At 41.9% G+C, this 22,017-nt stretch overlaps 1 protein-coding gene across 11 annotated transcripts in view; it reads left to right on the forward strand.

Annotated features, from left to right (window-relative positions):
* Positions 1-22,017, forward strand: part of LOC111265163 (uncharacterized) — a 117,577-nt gene that overhangs the window by 84,680 nt on the left and 10,880 nt on the right. For 4 of the 11 annotated variants that reach the window (XM_022841585.2, XM_086970375.1, XM_022841584.2 and 1 more), the window contains one exon: positions 19,341-20,985. The exons of 4 other annotated variants lie outside the window; for them this stretch is intronic. In XM_022841585.2, coding sequence (XP_022697320.1) covers positions 19,341-19,451 — 111 coding nt within the window. In that variant the 3' untranslated portion in view covers positions 19,452-20,985. Of the gene's footprint in view, positions 1-1,826; positions 5,612-5,649; positions 5,951-9,014; positions 9,602-19,340; positions 20,986-22,017 lie in introns of those variants that run through there. 3 more of the 11 variants (XM_022841589.1, XM_022841588.1, XM_022841586.2) reach the window with 3 other exon arrangements.

Genomic DNA, 22,017 nt, shown 5'->3' on the forward strand with positions numbered 1-22,017 from the left:
GACTATAGTATATCGCATAGGTAAGTAAGTTAGGGAAAGTTATTGACCAATATAGGAATATATGTGCGTGAGAAAGGGCTGGCAGTTACAGCTTTGGACGCATCTGTCGCTATGGCTTACCATTATAGCGCGATATCGTTATCGTTATGTAATAGGGTCACGGAATATATTATAGCGAACTAAACGTGTCGAACATTGGTCATTGAAAAGAAAAGAGCACTCGCCGGACCGTTGGTGACAGTGTCGGTTCATTACGGGATAGGATCCAAAAAAAAAAAACTTTCGCGTCCGTTATTGCCGTTACGGGATGGGATCCAGTGATCAAATAAATGCCGCGCATCGATTCCATAGCAGATAAGTCACAGGTCGCAAAAATTCACTTTATATTTTTGAAAAATTGGTCAATGTGAAAACAACGTTCTGGTTCATCGTTTTGGGACGCCAGGCGGCGTCTCAGTTACGTATTGTTAACGATACATGCTACTGAAGTTTCAGGTAAACCCTTTATCTAGAGCGACATGTAGGACCAAAGCGCTGTGACATCAATGATACTTAGCTTCCTGACATTTGCTCTTATAGTTTTCGCTTATTAGCGACCGAAGAGGACAGAGTCAGGTCGTTTCGATCGAACGATTGCAAAACTATGAGTAAAGGGTTAACGGGTGATTCGTTAGAGTCACCGCACTGCTTTAGAAAATCAACTGGAAAGCTTGCTAACGGTATAGGAAACGCAGATTTTGTTTGCTATTTGCAAAATAACTCCTACAGAGATGATGCAAAATTATCAACAGCTTAAAGGCTCCATTTATCGTCACCCGCGTTAGTTAACCTTCGCTTAGTTAAATAAAGTATACACCCGTTACTTTTCCATACGACTATTGAAGATTGAGACCTCGTTGGCAGAGAAACCCAAGTGCCAAATTTATCATTATCTACACTATACAAATCTTCGTTGTATTAGTTTTCTGCGTATAGAGTGTCTTCATAATACGGTATTCATAAACAACTTAAACTTGACTCATCAGTAAAGGGTTTCGGCGGATTCAGTAGTCATAAAGATCACTAGGGCGGAACGGCAGATCTATAGTAAAGACCTAAATTCAGCAAACAAAAAAACTGGCTTCCTTCATTAGCCAGCCAATTTGTTCACATATCGCAACGGCCTAATATCAAGAGAAAAACAGGGTTCAAAGAAGAATAAAGGCTCTATAATAATAGTAATTGCCTGTGTTGGGAGTAGTGGTCTAATAAACGCAACTAAGTAAAGCATAAATATTCGTAATGGGGTATTCGAGAAGTACTGCTAAAAACAAGCTTACAACTGCGAACAATCAATGATGATGACGATCCACCAAGTAAGTTTCTAGTTATTTCGCTTCAAGGGACGCATGTACGAGCATAGAAATGATTGACTAATCCCTACCGGCGGAGATACTTCATTCTATCTGTATATAAATATGCAGCCTGAAAGGTATCTGTTCGTACACATAAGACTGAGCTAATTCACCACGTGATCCGAATATTATTGCCCTATGTTGGTTCTCTCTCCCTGGGGGAGCCATGTAAGCATTCTGGGAACAAGGTCTAGGTCAATTCCATTTACCTCCCTCCGCATACGTCCGTCCGGCTATCCACATAGTGTTCACCCGTACATGCCTTGTTCCATTTGGCCACAACCATAACTTCACATTAAGTTCACTAACCCCCCAGTACCCCAGCGCAGCGGCTAAGCGACTGTTATTTTCCGCCACATTTGGATCTGCCACCCACAGAAATAACATTGAGCCGAGGCAAGTTCTCATGTCTTCGAGCCATTCACGCTTCAGGCACTATCATTAGCGGGCACTGAGTACGGTTGGCTGTTTTTGGAGGGCGCGATATACATCGAAAGGTGGATGAATACATATCATCGTCAGTAGGCGTAGTGCTGACAGTGAAGGTGATATAAATGGTTCACAACTGGATGCGAAGGAGCAAATCACCTCAGAGGTTCATTGGCAGAACGCGGTGAAGAAGATCGGGACGCTTGCTTCATCTAGAAGCCTCATCGTTGAATAGTACAACCAACGAATTTACAAGGTACAACGCAACCAGCCGGCAAATAAGCAGGAGTCATGTTGTGATAAGATCAGCACCGAAAAAGATGAACAATACTCGGGGTAGCCAGAGCTAACCAGAATAATAAAGACGTCATATCATATATGTGTAGACATATCTCGCGATGAGATTCTGCCGAGACTAATGAGCGAGTTCTGAAGGATCGGATTTAATTTTTAGATTTTTCTATTTTTTATGTGAATTGATTGCGTTTCACAATGGCATGTCTTTACGAACTCAGATGCGGATATTCTAAATACAGAACATTTTTGCGCGTTAGTAACGAGCGACAAGGCCAATTACGCTATGTTGAACTAGAGCGGTATTTGCGCCGCTCTTTATCATTGTTTTTAACCTATCTAAGTCTTTCTTCTAGTACTATAGCTCTTCCGTATTTTATCGCTGCTTGGTACCCGCACACGTACTTATTCGCAGGTCGGTTCGCGGGACGGTGTCACTATCTTTTTTTAGCTTGATGACTATCTAACGCAATACAAACGTTTGTTCTATATAATTCTATAACATTCTATAGTAAACAACGTTGCTTCGCTAACACACTTAATAAATACTAGATATGGTTTACTGACAAACCGGAGCCTTGGGCAGTCGTTCCGTCTAGCTTCTGACGATTTAACATTTTCAAATATACCATCTTTGTCAGCTTTTAGCAGTATAGAGGCGATATGAACGTATCCTTCGGGGCATTGCATAATCGATCAAAGGAGGAGTTTTTCTTTCGTTGTGAAGAAAATCTGTCTATCTACAGCTCTGTGGAATAACCTTTGAAGAAACAGTCTTCATGAAAAGCGTGAAACTGTTTAGTGCTGTTGTACTAACATAGCTGCCGCGGTTGTTATTGCGATTATTAACCTGGCCATTGTGGTGTTTTGTTTAACTATTGCTTGACGCTGTTCATTGGATAGCCCACATTGTGTATTATTACTGTTTTGGCCAAGTTCTACTATATATCAAATAAATATTGACGGTTTCCCGGTGCGTCCACAACGGTTTTCTTCGCGCACTGCTGCTGCCCCGCGTCCCGCTTACGGTTCCCCCGGAGGGACCTGAAGCCGCCACTTGTGCTCTTTTTTATCAATTTGTAACGGGGTGCGATGGCTTAGCTGGCCTGAAACAATCGCTGCGTCACAATAAAGCTCTGGGAATATAGATGAAGGCACGTTTGGGAATCCAAGGATGAGGCATTGTAGAAGGCAATCAAAATAGAACTGTAGTGTAATAAATGCTGAAGTGCGCTGTACTGGTTACCTGCTGTAATCGGGACAACTTCAAGCCACCTTCACAACCGTAGGCTATAAACAAAGCGAAGTGGTAACTTTAGGCCTGTTCAAGCTCTCAACTACTAAATAACTACTACTATGTAAGCTATAGGTGGTATTCGATACCTGAAGGTACTCTGTAACACATTATTACTGAGCTACATTTAGTTTGATGTTGTTACGTTTTAGGTCCTGTTGTACTCAAGTAATAATTTAAGCTCTAGACCGAACTGTATTTATCTAACCTGGCTGATGATGTCGATCGTGTGTGCCAAATCAACAGAGGTGAAAATTATTATTATTTTTTTTTGTAATTGATAAATTCTCCGTGTTCTATTGATATTCATTAGCCTACGAATGAACATCTATTTAACATGCGACGCTCGCTAGCTGGTTAAGGCGATGTTAACGATAGAGCTAGTTGGAAGAGCCTTCCAAACAAAAGTTTATTTCCTTATTGATTTTCTCGTATTCGGGTACGATAACTAGTTTTCTAACATTACTACGTGCAGCCGCAATTCAGTAGCATAAAACGTACGAATCTAGCGTTATAGTTGGGACCGGCGCACTATGTTATTTTTATTTATCCGAAGTTACCGAAACTGTAGGTAGGTCCGTGGTGGCCTTGTGTTCATGCATCCCTTTTCCAAACCTGATATAGAGGGGTTAAGCTAGAGCGGATAAGTTCATGTTGAACTACGGTAAACTGAGGAGGACCTGAGGAGCATTGTTGTATGTTCCTCTTCTACCAAAGGATGGTTCGAAGGATTTGTGAACGTAGATTATCCACGTGTGCATAAAGGAGATCTTGTGTGGGGCGTGTTGGTGAAAATGCTTACAATGTATGAACTTGAAGATTCTGTTTTTGCAAGAACTTAGTGCTTTTCTATAAAAAAAAAAAAAAAAAAACCTCATTTTCTCGCCAAACCGTGTTATATAGTTGTGCACATCGTCACCATCTATGTTAATTTAGCTCGTCTGTCCCGTATTTTTGCTTGGCAGTAAATCTTTACCAGCTGTTAGTTTCGTATGAGAAACTAGTGTTATAGTATTATGCCCTGTGGCATGATGTCAAATTCAAACGAGCAGACAAGAACCTGCGCCATTATTTTTTACCTAAGTCGCCCCATGTATTACAATTAGGTCGACCTATCTATTCATCGACAGTCCCGTTTGAAGGCTCGGATATGTCGGTGAGATGCATCAAAACGTGGCAGATAGACCGTCGTGGGCAATCGATTAGATATGCTGATAGGCGCTAACTCTGGCCTCGGTTCATATTCAAATGCAGCCGTTGTGACAAAATTACAATGAACAGGGTCATGTTAGACAGGCAAACGCATACAGGAATTGGTTTGCATATACCGTGAACACGCAATTAATGGATCGCAATTAGGTAAAAATAGGCCGCAAGGTTAAGTTATTTTATGTATAACTGTTTAACGCTTGGCACAGTGGCTTGTATTATAGAACAGAGGCGAAACGGCTCGAACGGAAATCGCGTTCGTAATAATGGAAGTGTGTTTAAATCTCCTTTGGCTTTCCCGTCTTGCCTAGACTATTTTGGTTTATCGCAAAAGTTTGCCAGGCGTAACAGCTTCACCGGCTATGGGATTTCGTGCCATTGAATTCACCATGGTAATTGTTTGACTATATAACAAAGGTCTGATCTCATTTAAATATAATACGGTAAAAGTTAGCTGCATTTATTGTTAATTGTGCCTGGCTAAAATGAATCGTTACTTATCAAAATTCTCCTGCTCTTTTTAGAAGTTTTTTTTTTCTAGCACTTTGTTGCCAGTGTAATGCATAGGTCATATTTATAATACACATGTATATACGTGTAAAATAATAATCTGGGTTAGAGGGAGATAGCTAGCTGTTTATAAGCTACTTTTTCGTAGTATTTCCTTAGCCTTGCATGGGTTTTTTTCTCACATTGGCTTGATGCTGGATATCATATGCATTTTTTGAGCGGTTTCTGCGGCTACAAGATATAGTATCATGAATTTCAATAATCTTTTACAAAACCTCGTAGTGCCTTATTTACCTGTGAGAAAATGTATTCGAATGCAAGCACCATTCTATCATCAGAAATTATACTTTATATATAATATACCACGTTTTATTTGTTCATATCCGAACGACTTTGCCTGTACATGTGGAATAGGTGACCCATACCGCAATGTTATTTCTATCCCATTTTAATTATACAGTCTAATTTTTACCTACAAGTTGGAAAATGTTATTAATTAAATAATATATGCACTTTCAGATTGTCATAGTCAAAATCGGCGTACGACATCGCCTATCATCTGTGGTCTGAGGCTACAGCAGTAATGCATAATTGCACTCAGACTTGCTGGAGTGCGCCTGATCATTGCTGAGTCAGGCGGACGTCGTTTTCTGACTGACCCATATTTTTGTTTGACCTCTTCTTGATTCACAGCTTTTCCTTTTGGATATCGTCTAACGATCGCTATTCACTACGAAGTTCACTGTCTTCTTCAATTTGCAATCTTCAATTACTCTAATCCGTAATAACAACACGTTGAGCTGTAATAATACAAACATTAGATGACTGTCTTCTTTCGGGTTCGAATCGGCCTTCGGCCTATACATTTCTATCGCGGAAACACATTGGAGATTGCGTCAGAATATTCGGAAGTGTAACGCGACGCAGTAAATGCCCCTCGGAAATAAGCCGAAAAGTCAGCCAGGTTGCTGCGGCAGAAAATGGGAGCATTCCTACTTCATTAAGGGCTAACCGAGTGCAGTACTTTGCAGTTTTGCATTTTTTTTTTCATTTACAATGCAGGCTCCTTTGCAAATTGGCTGTCTTGTCACTGCCTACACTGGAACTATTTTCTTTTCAAGTTTTAGTTAGTCGTAAATGTCCACAACACCGAAACCAATTAAAACGTCACAGAAGATTAGACCAGAAGTGTTTATTCGAGTTCATAGGAAATTTTATAGGTTTATTTATTTGAATTTTATAGATCAGAGCTGGAGGTTCGACTCATTCAACCAAATATAGCTTCCAATAGAACGAATCTTGAAATAGTTTGATTTTGAAAAAAAAATCGTCGGGATATATTTAGCTAGTCATTAGATGTTAATAGAAACTGTAGGGTCCTCTGACATGATTGTCTAATATCTGTTTTGGTCAAGCTGATAACTCGATTCCTGGGCCGATTGTCGCGCCAGCAAATAAACAAATGAAATAGTGATCGAATCAACCGAGCGCGAAATAGATTAAATATTGAAGTTTTCTCAGCATGAAACATGGATGAATGTACGTATCATAGATACATGCCTTCAATCTACATCGAAGGATTACATGACACTTTGCCTAAAGTTATCTTAATGCGTTCGTGACATAATCACAAGATATTACAGGCATGGTTGTCATCGACTCTTTCTACATGAACGGCTTCTTTCATGCTATATCAACAACGTGCTAGAAGCGCACACTGCCTGTAAGTTAGTTCATGCGAGCCTTAATCTACTTTACGCTTAAATGTATTACGAAGTTCGACACATAAAATAGGTTATGATTCGATACTATTTTATACTATGGTACAGATGTGTTCTTCATAGCTCGTCGTACCGTTGCCACTAAATGATGGGTGTAGACCCATCTTAGTAGCTGTCGTCACTGACCGGTAGATGGAGCCACTTTTCTTTCCGTATCCACGCTTCGGTTCATTTTGATTGAATAGTGCAACTGCCATAGCGCGATGTGTTCGGTCTATAATGCTGTACCCGCTTTGTAGGATGGGCAATTATTATTACTGCCTGCTTCGACTTCGGTGCGTTTCTGCAATACCAAAGGCCATGTTCATCGTGCGTAGAATAGCCGGTGCTCTGCGCCTCATTCTGCCAGAACGAACAGGCCACAGCTAGGTAACTGACAGCATTGCGGTGCGTGCGACTTCTTCCTTCCTGAAGGACTTGTTGAACTTCTGGGAAACCCGACTTCAACTCGCGTGTCTGTCTGCCAGCAGCCTGGTTCAATCTGGTGATCGACAATCTAATGATGTACTTTCTCAGAATTTGTTCAAATGCTATCGCAGTTCATTCCTTATGTTAGTGTGTTGATAGATGCAATTTCTATAGTGCACGATAATAAAATAAGAAAGAAAAATGAGATGAGATCAAACAGAGGCGCCAATTACGGCATCTGGACAACTGCTTGTCCTGGCCGAGTTCTTGGCCACGTCAGCGTGAACTATATGCTGATGGTCCCCGCGATCATCGTAAGAGCGGTAGTGGATTAAGCGATTGGACCAGACGTTGTCGCCAGCTTGCATACGAAGCGGTTCAACGTTCACAGCCGTCGTCGCGCGACATGCTTTCACACGCGCCAGCTGCAGGTCGTCTTCACATGACACCAGGAACAACGTTGTAATGCTAAACCTCAAAGTAGAAGATAAAGAAGAGCAGGCATCATCAGCAACGCCAGTAACAACGCTAATAGTGCAACCGCAGTACACGGATTTTCATCATTTTTGTTGTTCAGGCAGCTGTCGTAGACTGTTAAGTAGTATCAAGGTCCGCAAAAAAAGAGACCAAAGGAACAAATGCCTAACGCTCAAACGCAGCTGTCTCTTAGTACGACAACGACCTGAAGATGAATCCGGTTGAAAAGGAAAAATGCATAAAAGGAGTGGGCTTTCTTAATATTGAAAGGAAAATAGGAATAGGCCCAACTAAGACAGTGGTAGCAGCAGCAGGAATCACAATTAAACGGACCAACAATAACAGCCCTCCATGACTCATCATTGTTCTCCCGTTACCGTGTCGCGAGGATGACACATTGGCTTTGCTCGATTTAATCAATTAAACACAAATAGCTTCATATTGGAGGAAACCCAAGCTCTGGATAAAGATCGCCATTTTGCTCAGAGAAGAACCTGCCTCGTATATATATGAATATCACGATTCATAGGGACGACTGAGCTCCATTCAAATAAGCTGTGAAGACTTCGGTTCTTTCAGAAGCAAACGCTGTTAGCCCGTTGCAGGCTGGCAGGGAAAGATGCACTTCTTGCAGGGTAGTACACATGATGTGACCATCATTATTGGCAATATAAGAACCATTATTGCGATCATTATTCTCTCTGAAATTCTCCCTAGTACAGAAATAATGACAGATAAATGCGAATTTGTCTGCCGTCCCATTTAAACTTCTGAAAGTCGTCCAAAACGTTTTTCTATAGAAGTTCTCATTTCAACTGCCGATAGACAACTGAAGGACAAACTATAAGAAACGTCTCTCAGATCGTCAACAAGAAGATGAGATCGCCTATAAGAGGTAAACTAAACTCATTGCAAATGAACTGTTATTACCGTGTAACAATGTTAATCTGAATTGCTTGGCTCCGATCCGCTTGGCTCAGAAAAACTATAACGTACAGCTCGAAAAAAAAGCCCTTCTACTATTGCCAAAATATGCCTCGGTAGTCAAACAGAAAAAGAGCATTTACAGCCACGTGTTACCTACCACCAACCGCTTGTCACAATTAAATATAACAAAATGTGTGCACGTATTTGCACACGTGTTGAAGACCACGCATGCATCGCTTCAATGTTAATGCCTGTATACAGACATCGACACTTATCTTGTTCTTTTTTTAGACGTATCCTGTTGCTGCTACCGCTGCTGATGAGGCCCCGTACTAATAGACGAAGACGGCCAGTAAGGTGACTCTTTGACAAAGTACTTGACAGGCGCTGCTTTTTTTCTATCTCTGCATTTCTGAATTTCTCGTCGAGTGGTAAGCAAAGATTCATCTATTTGCCCGCTACATTGTCCATTGGTTTGCTTATTGGACTCCACTCAAGTTTAAATTGTTCCATTAGCGAAAAAGGGCAAAGGACTAGCCATAGCGGCGTTGATTATACTGTTTGCCAACTTGCCCTCCCAACGGTTGTCTGCTGGATTCGTCTATCACCGGCTGGTCACCCACAAACGCGTCACTCATCAATAATCGTAATAGTCACTGTATGGACTTCTATCGAGATAAAGCCAACATGGAACATTTTTCTATTGATGTATTCGATCGTATATTATATACGTGTTATAGATAGACGTGCAACTATGAAGGTACCTGCGTGACTTTTCAATTATGTAAATTGGGTTAATACTACATTTTAGTAGTATCTTAGTGTGTATGCTTTGTAGAAATTTGACAAATGTTTAAGATAAAGGATGGTCGGACATACTTGATGGTTCATTCATTGCTACTAAACGTCATAAAATATTTAAAAATAAGCGTGATACGGGAATGTGACTAGTCCCATGACCTGTTAGCGGTTTTTGGCTATTCAAAAGGAAACAAGATGCCCTAATTGACCATGATCAATTTTAGCAGTCTAATTATGGCTAACGCTATCTACCGATCGCGTCTCTATCGCGTAAATGTTGACCTTGGGATTCTAGCTTACGGTATCACCACTATTTAATCATATCATTGTTATAGCAGATAAAAAAAAAACTGTTTCAGGTGGTCCATAAGTGGAGACATGACGGTCCATCATACATGGTGATTATTATTCCGTTGCCCTCGGTGTATACTAATGGTAGAGCTACTGAGCGGTTTATGAAAGCAAGAACAAAATTCTATGGCTCGGAAGCCCTCATGGTCAATGTTCAGTGAAGTTATGTCTGTAGCTAGCGGGTGATTATTGCGGTGCCAAAGCCATGTCTATTTGGGTGCCGCATGTCCGTTCTGCGACCAACTGAAATGAACCGAATTTCAGAACTTTTAGCGACGGACAAGTCAGTGCGTGCAGAACTGGTGTTGAAGTTACCTTCGATTTGACGTTCCTGGCTCTTATGTCTGTTGAAAACTAACCGGTCGAGGCCACTTTGCGAGTCGCAGCAGGCCTTCCAGAATATATTTATAGCACCCATATATACCCTGTGTATTCTATTAATGCGTCGACTTGCAGCCTTAATTTTTCTACTTGTGTAGATTTGTGCAGCTCAGCTGGGTGAAAGTCGGGGTTACCTATTCGAGCTATCCATTTTTTGTTAGTATTCTGTTAAAGCTTCAAAATGGAACCCGACAGTTGATGAAGCTGACGAGCCATCTGTGATTTGAAGTTGAAGTTCGCTTGTGTCGTATACGTTAGTGCATGCTTAGGCAGAATGGGTCGTCGTTAACCAGCTAACGGAGCGATTGTTTGTCGACGTCCGATACTATGACATAGTAGAATGCTAGACAACTCACCGCTTGTGGCAGGCATCCCTGACGGAAGTTCTGTTTTCTTCTTCTCCTCATATTCAGACTGGAGACTGTTTTTTCAACGTTTTGATTCAGCACAAGTTCTGGCCCAACAACGATTACAACGATTTTTACTAATTATCTTACAGCAGAATATCCCTTATATTGAGTTAGTTTTCCACTAGAAATCGTTGCTGCTAATGACAAGCTTTGCTGGTAACTGGCGAGGCTACGTGATCGGCTGTCATAGATGTCGATAGCATGATACTGAGGTTCATGATGACCATTGGTATTGGTCAGCCATGACGAGTTGTTCGTCAGATAGGGCCTTTGAGAGATGGTCGAAAAAGTGTATCCGGCGTAGAGCGGCACTAGAGAGTCACTTTCATTGCAACGGGCCATAGTATGAAAATGGCTGTTTACGACACGACTTTAGTGATATTAAATGCCTAAGTCAGCAAAAAATACTCTGATAGGCAAACGTTTTACTGACAATATACGTAAATGCTTACAAACTGAACCTTTTATCAGACGCTTGTTATACGCGTACAGAATAGAGTAAGCGATAGCGCTGGAGATTTGGGGAGAGTCGGGAGGTCTCTGCCTGCAATCTGGCTGATTATGTGCAAGCTGACGCGCCATTGTATTTGCAAACCTGTTAAGTAAGTTATTATTCCCTACTGGCAGAGGCCTTAATAGCCGTAATTTTTTTTAGAACACCGAAATAACGATTTGGCACGTACCAGTGCTCACGTCAAATCAGTCGAGTGTCTCTATAATTATTCGATCAGCCAACGTTTGAAGGTAACGCTGTTACCAAACGAAGATTGGGCTTCCATCCAAATGATCAGCATTTTCAGTCTAATTGTGATTTCACCGCATTTGATCAACGTACAGGCCACTTACTATGAAAGTTACTCAAACAGCTTCGCCTTCCTAAATCGGCTGATGCTTTGAAGAAATCTCTCGGCCGTTGCAAACCAACCGTCAAAGATGGATTTATATTGACATCTCTAAACGCCAGGAACTTTTTTCTCTAGCGTTGATGGTTTAAGTAGCGTCGATCATTGTATCATCACGATGTTTGTTGTCATCTTTGACGTTACTAGATTATAATGAATTGATAGAAAAATTGTTTCACTAAAAGAAAACCAATTTATCTGTCGTCATCATTTTTCCTCATTTTCAGTCATCAATTTTTTTTCATTTTCAAAATTGAATTGTTTGCTGTGAAAACAATGCAACGTAATGGTATGGCTGTGTGCGCTTAATAGTTTACCTATTCAGATTTATAAGAGTGTATGGTAAGCATTTCAGTGTTATGCCATTGAAATAAAAGGGTTTTCAATTAACTTCAGACGTGGACGAAGTACCTTCGTAGAACAAAAAGCAACGCTCTCATCGACTGACGTAGCATCGGTTCCGATAAAAAGTGTACTCAGCCGAACGAGATATAGTTTCATTGTTGAATATGCCTAAGCACGTCGCCTTTTGCCAGGCCTCATTCGTCTTAGGGGTAACGAGCTCGAATTATCGACAGCCGTACGTCGTTAGCCAAAATATGTTTTGAAAAATATTACATACAACGGCACGAAGTAGAATGTTGTGAGGCTTTACGTGAAATCAAAATTGCGGAAGTGCGGTTTTTCCTTTAAATTTGGCCTATTGTATATGCTAGGCACACAACAACGGACTTCCACTTGTCTACGCTAGCTAGCAACAGCTGGAAATTGATATTTTGCGACTAGTGCCAGATCTCGTTAAGTAACAGAATTTAGCTATTACTTTTTAGCTCTAATGAATCAAACGGTGTCGTCACATACACGTAGTTTGGGTAGATGATACATGCAAGCATCTGGGGAAATTCTAATTCTGTGCAAAATTTACATGCGAACGTCGTCCCCTATTGTTAAACAGGACGAAGCGCCACCCTATTTAAACCTGCACTAGGTTTTTTTTGTTTAATTATTTTTTTTTTTTAATTTTTATTTAGTTATTTGTAAAGCCCTTTGGCCCTTGTCCCATATGTAAACTATACACTTTGCTATAACTTTACAATGGATTGCTTTTGCTCATAGTCAGGTATTTTATTTGCTTAGACTAGGAGCTGTTTGGCCTCAAAGATTTCTGGCTGAGATTTGTTCTTTGTCTGGTGGTAATTTAGCCGAATGGCAAGCTTCCCTGGGTATGTATGTTTGATCACACGGTGAGTAGCCATTTAGCTTCAACGTTGTACAAATGATTCACGTAAGAGTCGTAATGCCTCGATCTTTCAGGGCTTGGGGCTAACTCGATCCATCGGCGTGCTCAGTGGTGACGCTCGTTGATTTGCTTTCCTATATTTCCACTCGAGAATTTAACGCAGCTGGAATTATTCATATAACTACTAGTATTAACAACGTTTATATATATATATACAAAACCGTTGCTATATGATAGTTTACATCTAAACGTTTGGATCGATCTTCACAACTTACCATTTCCTTGGCGGCGGTACGACCAATTACACAAACGATTGTTCACAGCGCTAGCCAGTTTGACCAGCGACGTGTTAGGCAATGAAGACATTTCCTTGCCTAACATTATCCACTTGCTTGCAGAAGAGTATAATTGAGGTTGTAATAACATCTAAGGGATTTAACACGATCTTTTAATAAAATTTCAGCATTTCCTCTGCTAAAGCTATGGCCATTCTGTCTTAGGCTGACGTACAATAATATCCTATGGTACTGTACTGAAACATGCACCAACTCTACATTGGTAAAGCCTAGTTAGACGTAAGTACGCTTGCCACGTTCGGTCTTTGATGGGATTCTTCAGGTGCAATTGTATGATTTGCTTACGGCTATATTGCAGGCCAGCTGCTATCGGAGTGGCGAATAATTACCGATTGATTCTTAGGTAACGCGCCCGTCCTTTCTGTTATCTGACCTACGACCCCCTACATTTCCAAGATTGGTTAGCCATCTACAGTTCGAAAAGTAATTAGGTCAACGACTTCTTCTCGAAGAAAGGCTTCACCTTAGTGCCGCTCAACTGCCCTGTATTTTCGCGGACGGCAGCTGCTACTAGCAGCAACTTGAGGTTGTGACCAGTCGGGAGCATATCTGATCAGATTTGCGTCTGCTATCGTTGCCGCCATCGCTGACCTAGTTTCCAGACAGCAAATTTCTGTCCTTCAGCAACGAGAAATTTCGCTCACCTACGCCAGCTTGGGCGATTGAGAGAAATGACTGTTATTTCACATACTACCCGGTACATGCTTATGTCTGTCCTTATTCAAGTAGGCCTAGCATGGTCGCCCGCTGATCAAATTCGGGCTATTTTTGCTGTCGCTCTCACTGACGTTCTGCTTTCCTGCTTTACCATCAAGAGCTTTATTTTGCCCTTCGTTAAACACTGGCGTGGCCAACAAGTCCTAGTTGTCTTTTTCGTAAGCTCGATAGCCGCCAGTTGTCATCCAGCAGTTGGGACAACGGTCATAGTGTGGTCGGTCTCCCGTTAAGCCTCACCGTAATTGTCGCCACGACTGTCTATCAAGCGGGCGATTGAACGATCACCATCTCACGGCTGGTGACGCAGTCACACAGCCGCTACGCCGAATTGCAGCGTAAGGCGACTCCCTGCGCTGACAGAAGCTTTCGACACACATTTTCCCTCAAGTCAATTTTGTAGCTGCAGCATTAAACTATCTACTACAAGCACGGCAACTTGAAGAGGGACGAAAGTTACCACAAAGCTCTTATCGAGAACAAGTACCCGTGTGCAGGATTTTTGTGCTCTAGTAGCCAAGATACCGTCGATCCGGGACTTCGTGGAACATTTTGTGGGTAAAGGGCCAATGGCCCAAGGCTTAAGAGATCGACAAAAAGTTAAAAATGACAAAAAGACAACCCTCACCATTATCGTCAACTTCGCCGTCACGAAGTTGGAAAATCATTCTTTTAAGGGCCCAGGCACTCTGTTTATAAGCAATAATTTAACGATCTTATTGAAGAGATGAGTGAGGCAATAGCAATGGCAATTAAGACTTCTCAATAACAGTGGCCGCTCCCTTGGCGCCGCGCAATACCTCTGCTATGGCAGATAGTAGCAGTACACGATCACTCGGTCAGCAGGAGAACCAAGACCAGCTGCAATCATCGTTGCAGTCGCGATTGAGTCTAGGCAAAGACGTCATCGCTTCGTCATTCCGTTCCGTTCGCCGATCTGTGACGTTCCCCAGGCTGAAAGTGCTGCCTGAGATTCGGCGAGAATAAGTTACCGTGCGTGAAGTTACCGTGTTGTGTGCGGTTGGCGGGTAAGTGGGTAGCATTCTTCTTGCTGCTGTTCGTCTGCTGTAACGACGGCAGACGTAGCGACGGTGGCGGCGGCAGCTCTGCTTTAGTATATTCCTATTCCGTGCGCCGTCTAGCAGAAGAAATGGACCCGCAGAGCAGAGTCTCTCTCCCCTGTTATGGACGGGTTGATGCCGCGCGCGAATACATGTTCGGATAGCGGAGTGCCTCTGTAGCAGGCTGGTGTTGGTCGGTGAGCGCTGTCTGAAACAGTGAAGCACGCATGGACAGCTCAGACCTGCTGGAAACTTTACTTATTGCCTAAGCGACGCGTGTGTTTTTGCCAGTCGACGCCAACGGTGTTGGTAGTTAAACTATTGAATCTCTTGCTGCAACAGTAGCAGCCGGTGTTAATCACCAAGAACGCCACCACAATAGGAGAACGTTCGGCCGCGTTGAATAGGACCGGCACCCAGAAAGGGATTTGCTTCAGCTAAAATTCCTACGACTTAGCCCCCGTGTTTCCAAAAACTTTGCCTCTAAAAAAGCTGACGACGAGATCGATTTCCAACCACTGTGCATGGAAAGCAACATCAAAAAATCTCAAAGTTAATTCGCCAGCCAGTCGAAGTAATGAGAACTACAGAATTGGGCGGCAATCAGTTCGTTTGCCCGATCCATATTAGAGGAGGAAAAAAAGAGGAAACGAAGTTTCTTTAGAAAGGCTGACGAAGGAACGCCTGCCGCTACGACTATAGTCGCTCTTGCTCTTGTACATCGACAAGAGCTGGTCTACCTGGCCGTATCGAGAGATACAGCCTAGTGTGGACTTTTCCAAGTTATTTCAATAGTAAGTTATTGGTGTTCACGGCTTTACCAAACCGTGAACAAACCAACGAACGAACGGGCAACGGTCGCGACTCGAATATTGTGTTTCAGAAAGAGAAAAGGCCAGGCATCTGCGAAGGAGACCATAACTCAATGTACTTTACTGCTGTCATTGCACAATAATGGTGTATTTTCGAATCTAGAAAAAGCAGGCCGCTTACGAGAACAGTTTACGAGTATGAGCTCTAGTTAATGCTGTCTGAATTTGGCCTCTGTGTGATCTGGAATTACCTTAAGGCTACGTGTGCTTAGGCAACCCTCGTGCTGTACGTGTGTGCCTCTGAATAATTTGTAGGAGTCGGCTGATATACATCCCAAGTGAAAGTTTTCTACTATTTGATCATATTCCACGTGCTTTCCAAGGACAATCGGTATCCTTTTCGCTACGTTGCGTGTCGTTTTCTGGCGACCTATTTCGAAGTGCTGTGGTTGAAGGAATCGTTATAAAAAATTTAAACATTTATTGGGACGCATGTGCAATTTGTGAGTCTGTTGTTATTCCTATGTGGTAGATGGATCTATTAGTTATGAATGTTTTGTGATTACTGGCATTTCTGAGCTAGTGCCGGAAACTCGCTTGTCTTGAAGACCATCCCACCGTAATCAAGGATCTTATTTGACGGTAAGAGTTGAAAAAAAAAAAGGTCGGAGAGCCGTTGTCCTTCTTTGCGAATCATGAGTTTGCCAAGGCGACTTTCTAATAACACACTACATTCAAAGGTTCCTTTAGGTCTTAGCTAACTTTATCGTTATCTTATCAGACGACTTGACATTCTACCGGCATAGAACAGGAGAACAATTAAAGTCGAGCGCACAGCTCAGGCATCCATTAATGCTATCGATAGGAGTTTTAAGCACTATCAAAGCAATGGTACGAACGCGTAGACGCGTTTTCTGGATGCAATTGATAACAACGACAACGAACACCGTCACCGTCTCTGCTTGGACTAAAGGGGCAGCTTTTCCCCCATGCCTCTTCCCCGCTTCAACAACAGTCTGTGGCTGTTGATCACCATGATACCACTAGTTTCAATCGGTCACTTTGTTCATAACCATTATCATCATCCTCCCGACCCGTGCCATCATAATGATCACCAACAACAGCAGCAGCAGCAACAACAACAAACAGGGTAGGTAAGCCTTGGACTTTGCTGTTTGTTGGGCGATGTGTAGGGACACCGTCGTATTACATTTGCTTCGCGACCAGCGAGTAATACGTGTCTATCAGTGTCATTGTCCACGCTCGTGTGTTTGCTCGTATTAGCCACGCGCGTCGCTACTACTGTTCTACTGCAGAGCAGCCTTGATACACATGACCGACCCCCCCCCCCCCCCGCCGCCCTCCATTCAGGCCTCCATCTGTTTCCCAACCAAAAAATCACCCAGTTATACCTCGTATCTCTCCTCTTCTGGCAACGCAGCGTCTACTGAAGATCGGAAATAGGATAGGACCAGCCCAATACGGCAAAAACAAGTATCTGTTGTAAAATCAAAAAAGTGCGAAGAAGTACGTCATATGTTGGTACGAACACTTGTGGTACCTTGGCAGAAACCGCACACAGCAGCAGGGGGCATTTGAGCAAAATGCAACCACTGCGACGGTCGACACACTCACAGCGGAACCTGAGGATCCCTAGGCTGGGTGTTTTTCTAAGGATCAAACACAATCCGACCGAGAGTAGAAGCGAACCTTGCGAATAAGCATAACAATGATGTTGATAGTGACGTAAACCACTAGCGCTGCGAAAAGTCACCCGTTCCGTGACAGTTGAAGTGATACATTTGAATCAAATATTTAGTGAGAAAAATAAAATATTTATTGGATGTTCGTCAATATTTGAATATTTACCGCAACTGATTGTCCCTTCGGATCGAGTCTTCGACCATGACCACCTATTAATATTTGTGTAGAACGAGGAATGATGCTGATAGGTGTGGGTCTTTGTTATACTGTCGCCTTCTCATGCAGAACACGCTTTTTGGCTCAGACCGTGCGTATTTTCTATGACAGAGGACGCGCGACAGGTATACGAACGAAGTTTGCGGCTTGGTCGCCTAGGGAAGCCATTCCCATTAGGATAGTTCAGAGGCGTCCTAGGGTCAAATAATGTGTTGAACTATCCTTAACGCACACTTGCTTTCATCTACTTGCTTCTTACCTTTCATAAGTCGATAGGCATATCATTCACTGCTGCGTACGAGAGAACACTAAGCTTGGTCTGCTACGCCTTAGTGCAATCCATAAATTGAATTCACAACATAACTGCTGTTGCTTTTATTTTTGGAAGAGAAACAGGAAAACATTAGACGGATCCCTTGACTCAACTAGAGAGTGCATTTCTTTCAAAAATATTGGCTCCCTGATGGGAAGAGGTAAGTTAATTGATGTGCTGGTTTCTTTCATTCATCAGAAAGATCGTAAATTGCCTTTCCTATCAGACGGCTTCAGCTGAATGAGGTCAAATATGATATGATGATCTCAATGCCCTTAACAGAAGCTACTGTGCCGAAAAGAGATGCAACATCTAATCGTTATCGATGTATAGACATCCCGGGCACATACTGCTGAACCTTGTATACTAATGGAGAGTACACATTGTAGAAAAATGTACACTTTTGTTTAAGTACACTGGGTATATGAGAAGGGACAATGTGCAGGTCTTTAATGAAACGTTAACTGGTAGGTATTATCGTAACTATAAATCAGACGCATAACGTAAGTCTGCTTTTAAAGGATGAAGACAGCTGTCGACATTAGTATTTCCTGAGAAATTAAAGTCATAAGTAGAATTCAAACAAGTACATGAAGAATAAAAGATGTATTCGTTAATTATTTAATTAGTTGAGATGACTGACAAACATACAACTACACGTAATGGCCTAAATAAGCCTAAAGGTATTCTATATTGGCGGTTTTGTTTGGCTTCGAATAGCGAAAAGTAAGCAAGCAGGAGGCCTTATAACAACAATGATAAATATCTAACCCATCGCAGCAGTAAATCGCTGATAGTGATATATATATCATTCACTGATAAGTATAATCTTAGATGAACAACAAAGAACAGGAGTGCTTTTCTTTGTTTTTTTGTTAAGTTTCGTAGCGTATTTTGTGTTCGTCGGATCTATTTCTCGACGGGCACAGCCAATTATTGGCTACAATGGAACTAATCGTGGCAGGAACTATTATTGCATGATATTATTGATTCCTTTGGGATTTTTTGATAGCGTGCACTAAGATTATACTAAGCGCAGATTTTTTGAAAAACAATTTTTAGGTCCGTTCGACGATGCATAGATGTAGACGTTTTTTTTTTCCAGTCAGTAGGATTACTGCTGTTAACGACGCGCTACCACACGCCAGGGCACTGTCATAGTAAAATTGGATCATCGATGCTATCGTTGTTGTTGTTGCTATTACGGCTGTTACTTTATGATACCGTAGAGCTGCTCAGGGCTCGGTGTGCTCCTATTCGTGCGGCAATTATATATGGATTTAATGCAGACTGCCGTTTGACCCTAGCTGACCATTTCATCAGATCAACGATATTGGTTTTATCTCTTCAAAACAGTGCGATCGTAGCTTTTGTCAAGCCAGCGGTTCCAAAGCTCGGTGGAAAGTGTGGTTGCGGAATGGAAATCTTCAAGCGTCAAAAGTAATGAACAACATTCACAAAAAATAAACATCGGTTTGGTGCTGTTTTAATGAAAATGGTTAATATTATTACTAGCGTATGCCAAATATGAATAAATAGTTTGTGGTTAGTCCCTTTAGAAGTTATGGTCACGACGCGTGATGAAAGACAAATCTAAATACACCACACGAGTTTTTAAATTAACCAAAAAAAAAAACAACAATCTTTTCATTTCTCTAGGTAAATTATTTACGCTGTTGTTTTAAGTGGCATCTTTAGTAAAATATCTGCCTTTTCGGGACGCCCGCCCGGGAGTTGCAGAAAAAAAGAAACAAGTAGAATTCCCTACGAGTTAACTTAGACTGATGTGTGCAAACAATGTCCCGATATTTTTTTTACCCTGACAAATTTCCCTTGACAGAACAAACACAAAGAATGAATAGTAACAATGAATAATAAACTTACCAGTTATTCATTGATATACACACTGATGCGATATGAAATGATTTTAATAGTCGTCTCAAGCACGCGCCACTACACAGGCCGCTACCTATGATGGGACTTGCCCTTAACCGAGAAATATATCCGATGCCGTTCTATCAATCGGCCATAAATTGGAAGACGATCATTTTCGAACGGACGATTATGGACACGTTGAGTTTACCTTTTTCGTCACATCGCTGCCGTCGTAGCATAATCTTGGATAATGGTAAGCATCGTCTTGCATCAATAGGGCGGGTTTAATATTGAAATCCACAGGTTTACTGTAAAACTTATCAAATAGTGGGAGAAGTTACCATTGACAAGGAAGTACGATCGGCAGTGATGTTTCGTGCTGACGACGTGAACGTACGTTGAAAGAAGTGGCCTGATTAATATAGCAATGACACCGGGATAATAAAAGTATCTAGAGGTTAGACAGGCCATATGTAGTTTATATGCGGTTCTATTAATGTTAAATACTACTACGATTTCGTATTTGCTTCGTGTTTAGGCCCAGCGTATTTGTTTTAGAGGTACGGTGGATTCTCTCTGGAGAGGAGATATACGCTATCTATCTTCCTAGACGAGTTTCGAAGCGAGACAATTCTCGGCAAACTTGAAGTGTTACATGTTAAAACATGCTGTTTAAGTCGAAGGCTCCATTTTTGAATTTAGTGAGTTACCTTGAGAAGCATTATCTGCTGAAGTGTCGTTGGCACGCATATGCTAACTATGTTAAATAGCTTTTGAAGCTCGGCGAAAAATAATTATGCAGCGTAAAAATTTCCTGTGTTTCATCGCCAACACCTCTCCTCAAGCTCATATTTTCTATAAAGTAGAATTCTGTGAGCCGTGCGAAATAATGCCGAGGAAACGGCTTTCAACGAGCAAAGGAAGAATCCTATAAGGGTATTTAACATTTTGATAAGATTGATTACCATAGGAGAAAAAAAAAGTAGAAACAGAATCTGAATCGTGCAATATTTCTCGAATGATCTAACATTTTCAACTGTACAAATGCATAGAATCGTTTGGAATATTAAGTAAGTAATTACATGTTAAACTGTCGATCAACAAAAAACCTGAGGCCCAATGAAAATTTTAGTTAGAAATCGCACAGAGTAGATCAATTTTATTAATAGATTTTTGTTAATAAGGTTATTTATCAATTGAGAAAAAGACCTTGACCCAATACCGTTACTTCTGCACAAACCCCAAGATCTAACAGTTCCAAATCGATTCCGGTATCTCGAAATATAGGTATCAGATATATTAGAACTCTTACAATCTCTATATATATATATATATATATATATATGCATGCGAAGTAGTAACGAGCACGAGCAGGGACAGGTCGAAATAGTTGACCCTACGAGGAGCGGCCGTTTTCTACTCGGGTTTTTAACAAATAACTGTTCAGTCGGAGTTAGAGATCATAGCGGAAGACGGCCCATAGTTAATAACATTTGAATTATTAAGCAATTATATGGGCTTGCTCCGCTCCGCGATGGATTCCCGATTTGCCCCAGTTGTCTGAACGTGCAGAACGTCTCTATGTGCACATCGCGGCAAATCGTGATGCTCTAGTCGAAATGTTGTCGTAATCCCAATACGGTCGCATACGGGAAATAGTTACATACACGCTGTACATCATGTTGTACATATACTGAACACCAACGATCCGCTATTTCGCTGTGCACACTGTTTTTCTTTCTTTTGCGATACGTTCAGTAGCTAGATACTCAGCCAATTGCTGGTAGCGATCCTGTCGTTGTTGATGCCGTCGTCATCGTGCGACACCGGGCGTAAATCCGACCGCGCGCGATACCGCATGGTTTGACGGCATGACGATACGGGTGTTACTGGCGCACCACTGGTTGGGATAGTATAGCAGGATGATCATATAGGAACATGCGCTCGTCTATGGCTTGTACACACGCGCTATAGAATAGTGTTTGGCTCTGTAGCGTTGATTGTGAGTGGCTTCCTGTTTCAGTCTTCGCTTTTTACGTGTCCCCCGATCTACGTGCTTGCCCCACCAGCTGTCATGGTGACAGAGTGGTCAGTCGGTGGTCAAACTGGTACAGCAGCAATGTTATGCGGCTTTTCAGTCCTTCTCCATTGCTTCCGC

The sequence above is a fragment of the Varroa jacobsoni genome, unplaced genomic scaffold (genome assembly GCF_002532875.2).
Source record: "Varroa jacobsoni isolate VJ856 unplaced genomic scaffold, vjacob_1.0 scaffold_939, whole genome shotgun sequence".
NCBI classification, from domain to species: domain Eukaryota; kingdom Metazoa; phylum Arthropoda; class Arachnida; order Mesostigmata; family Varroidae; genus Varroa; species Varroa jacobsoni.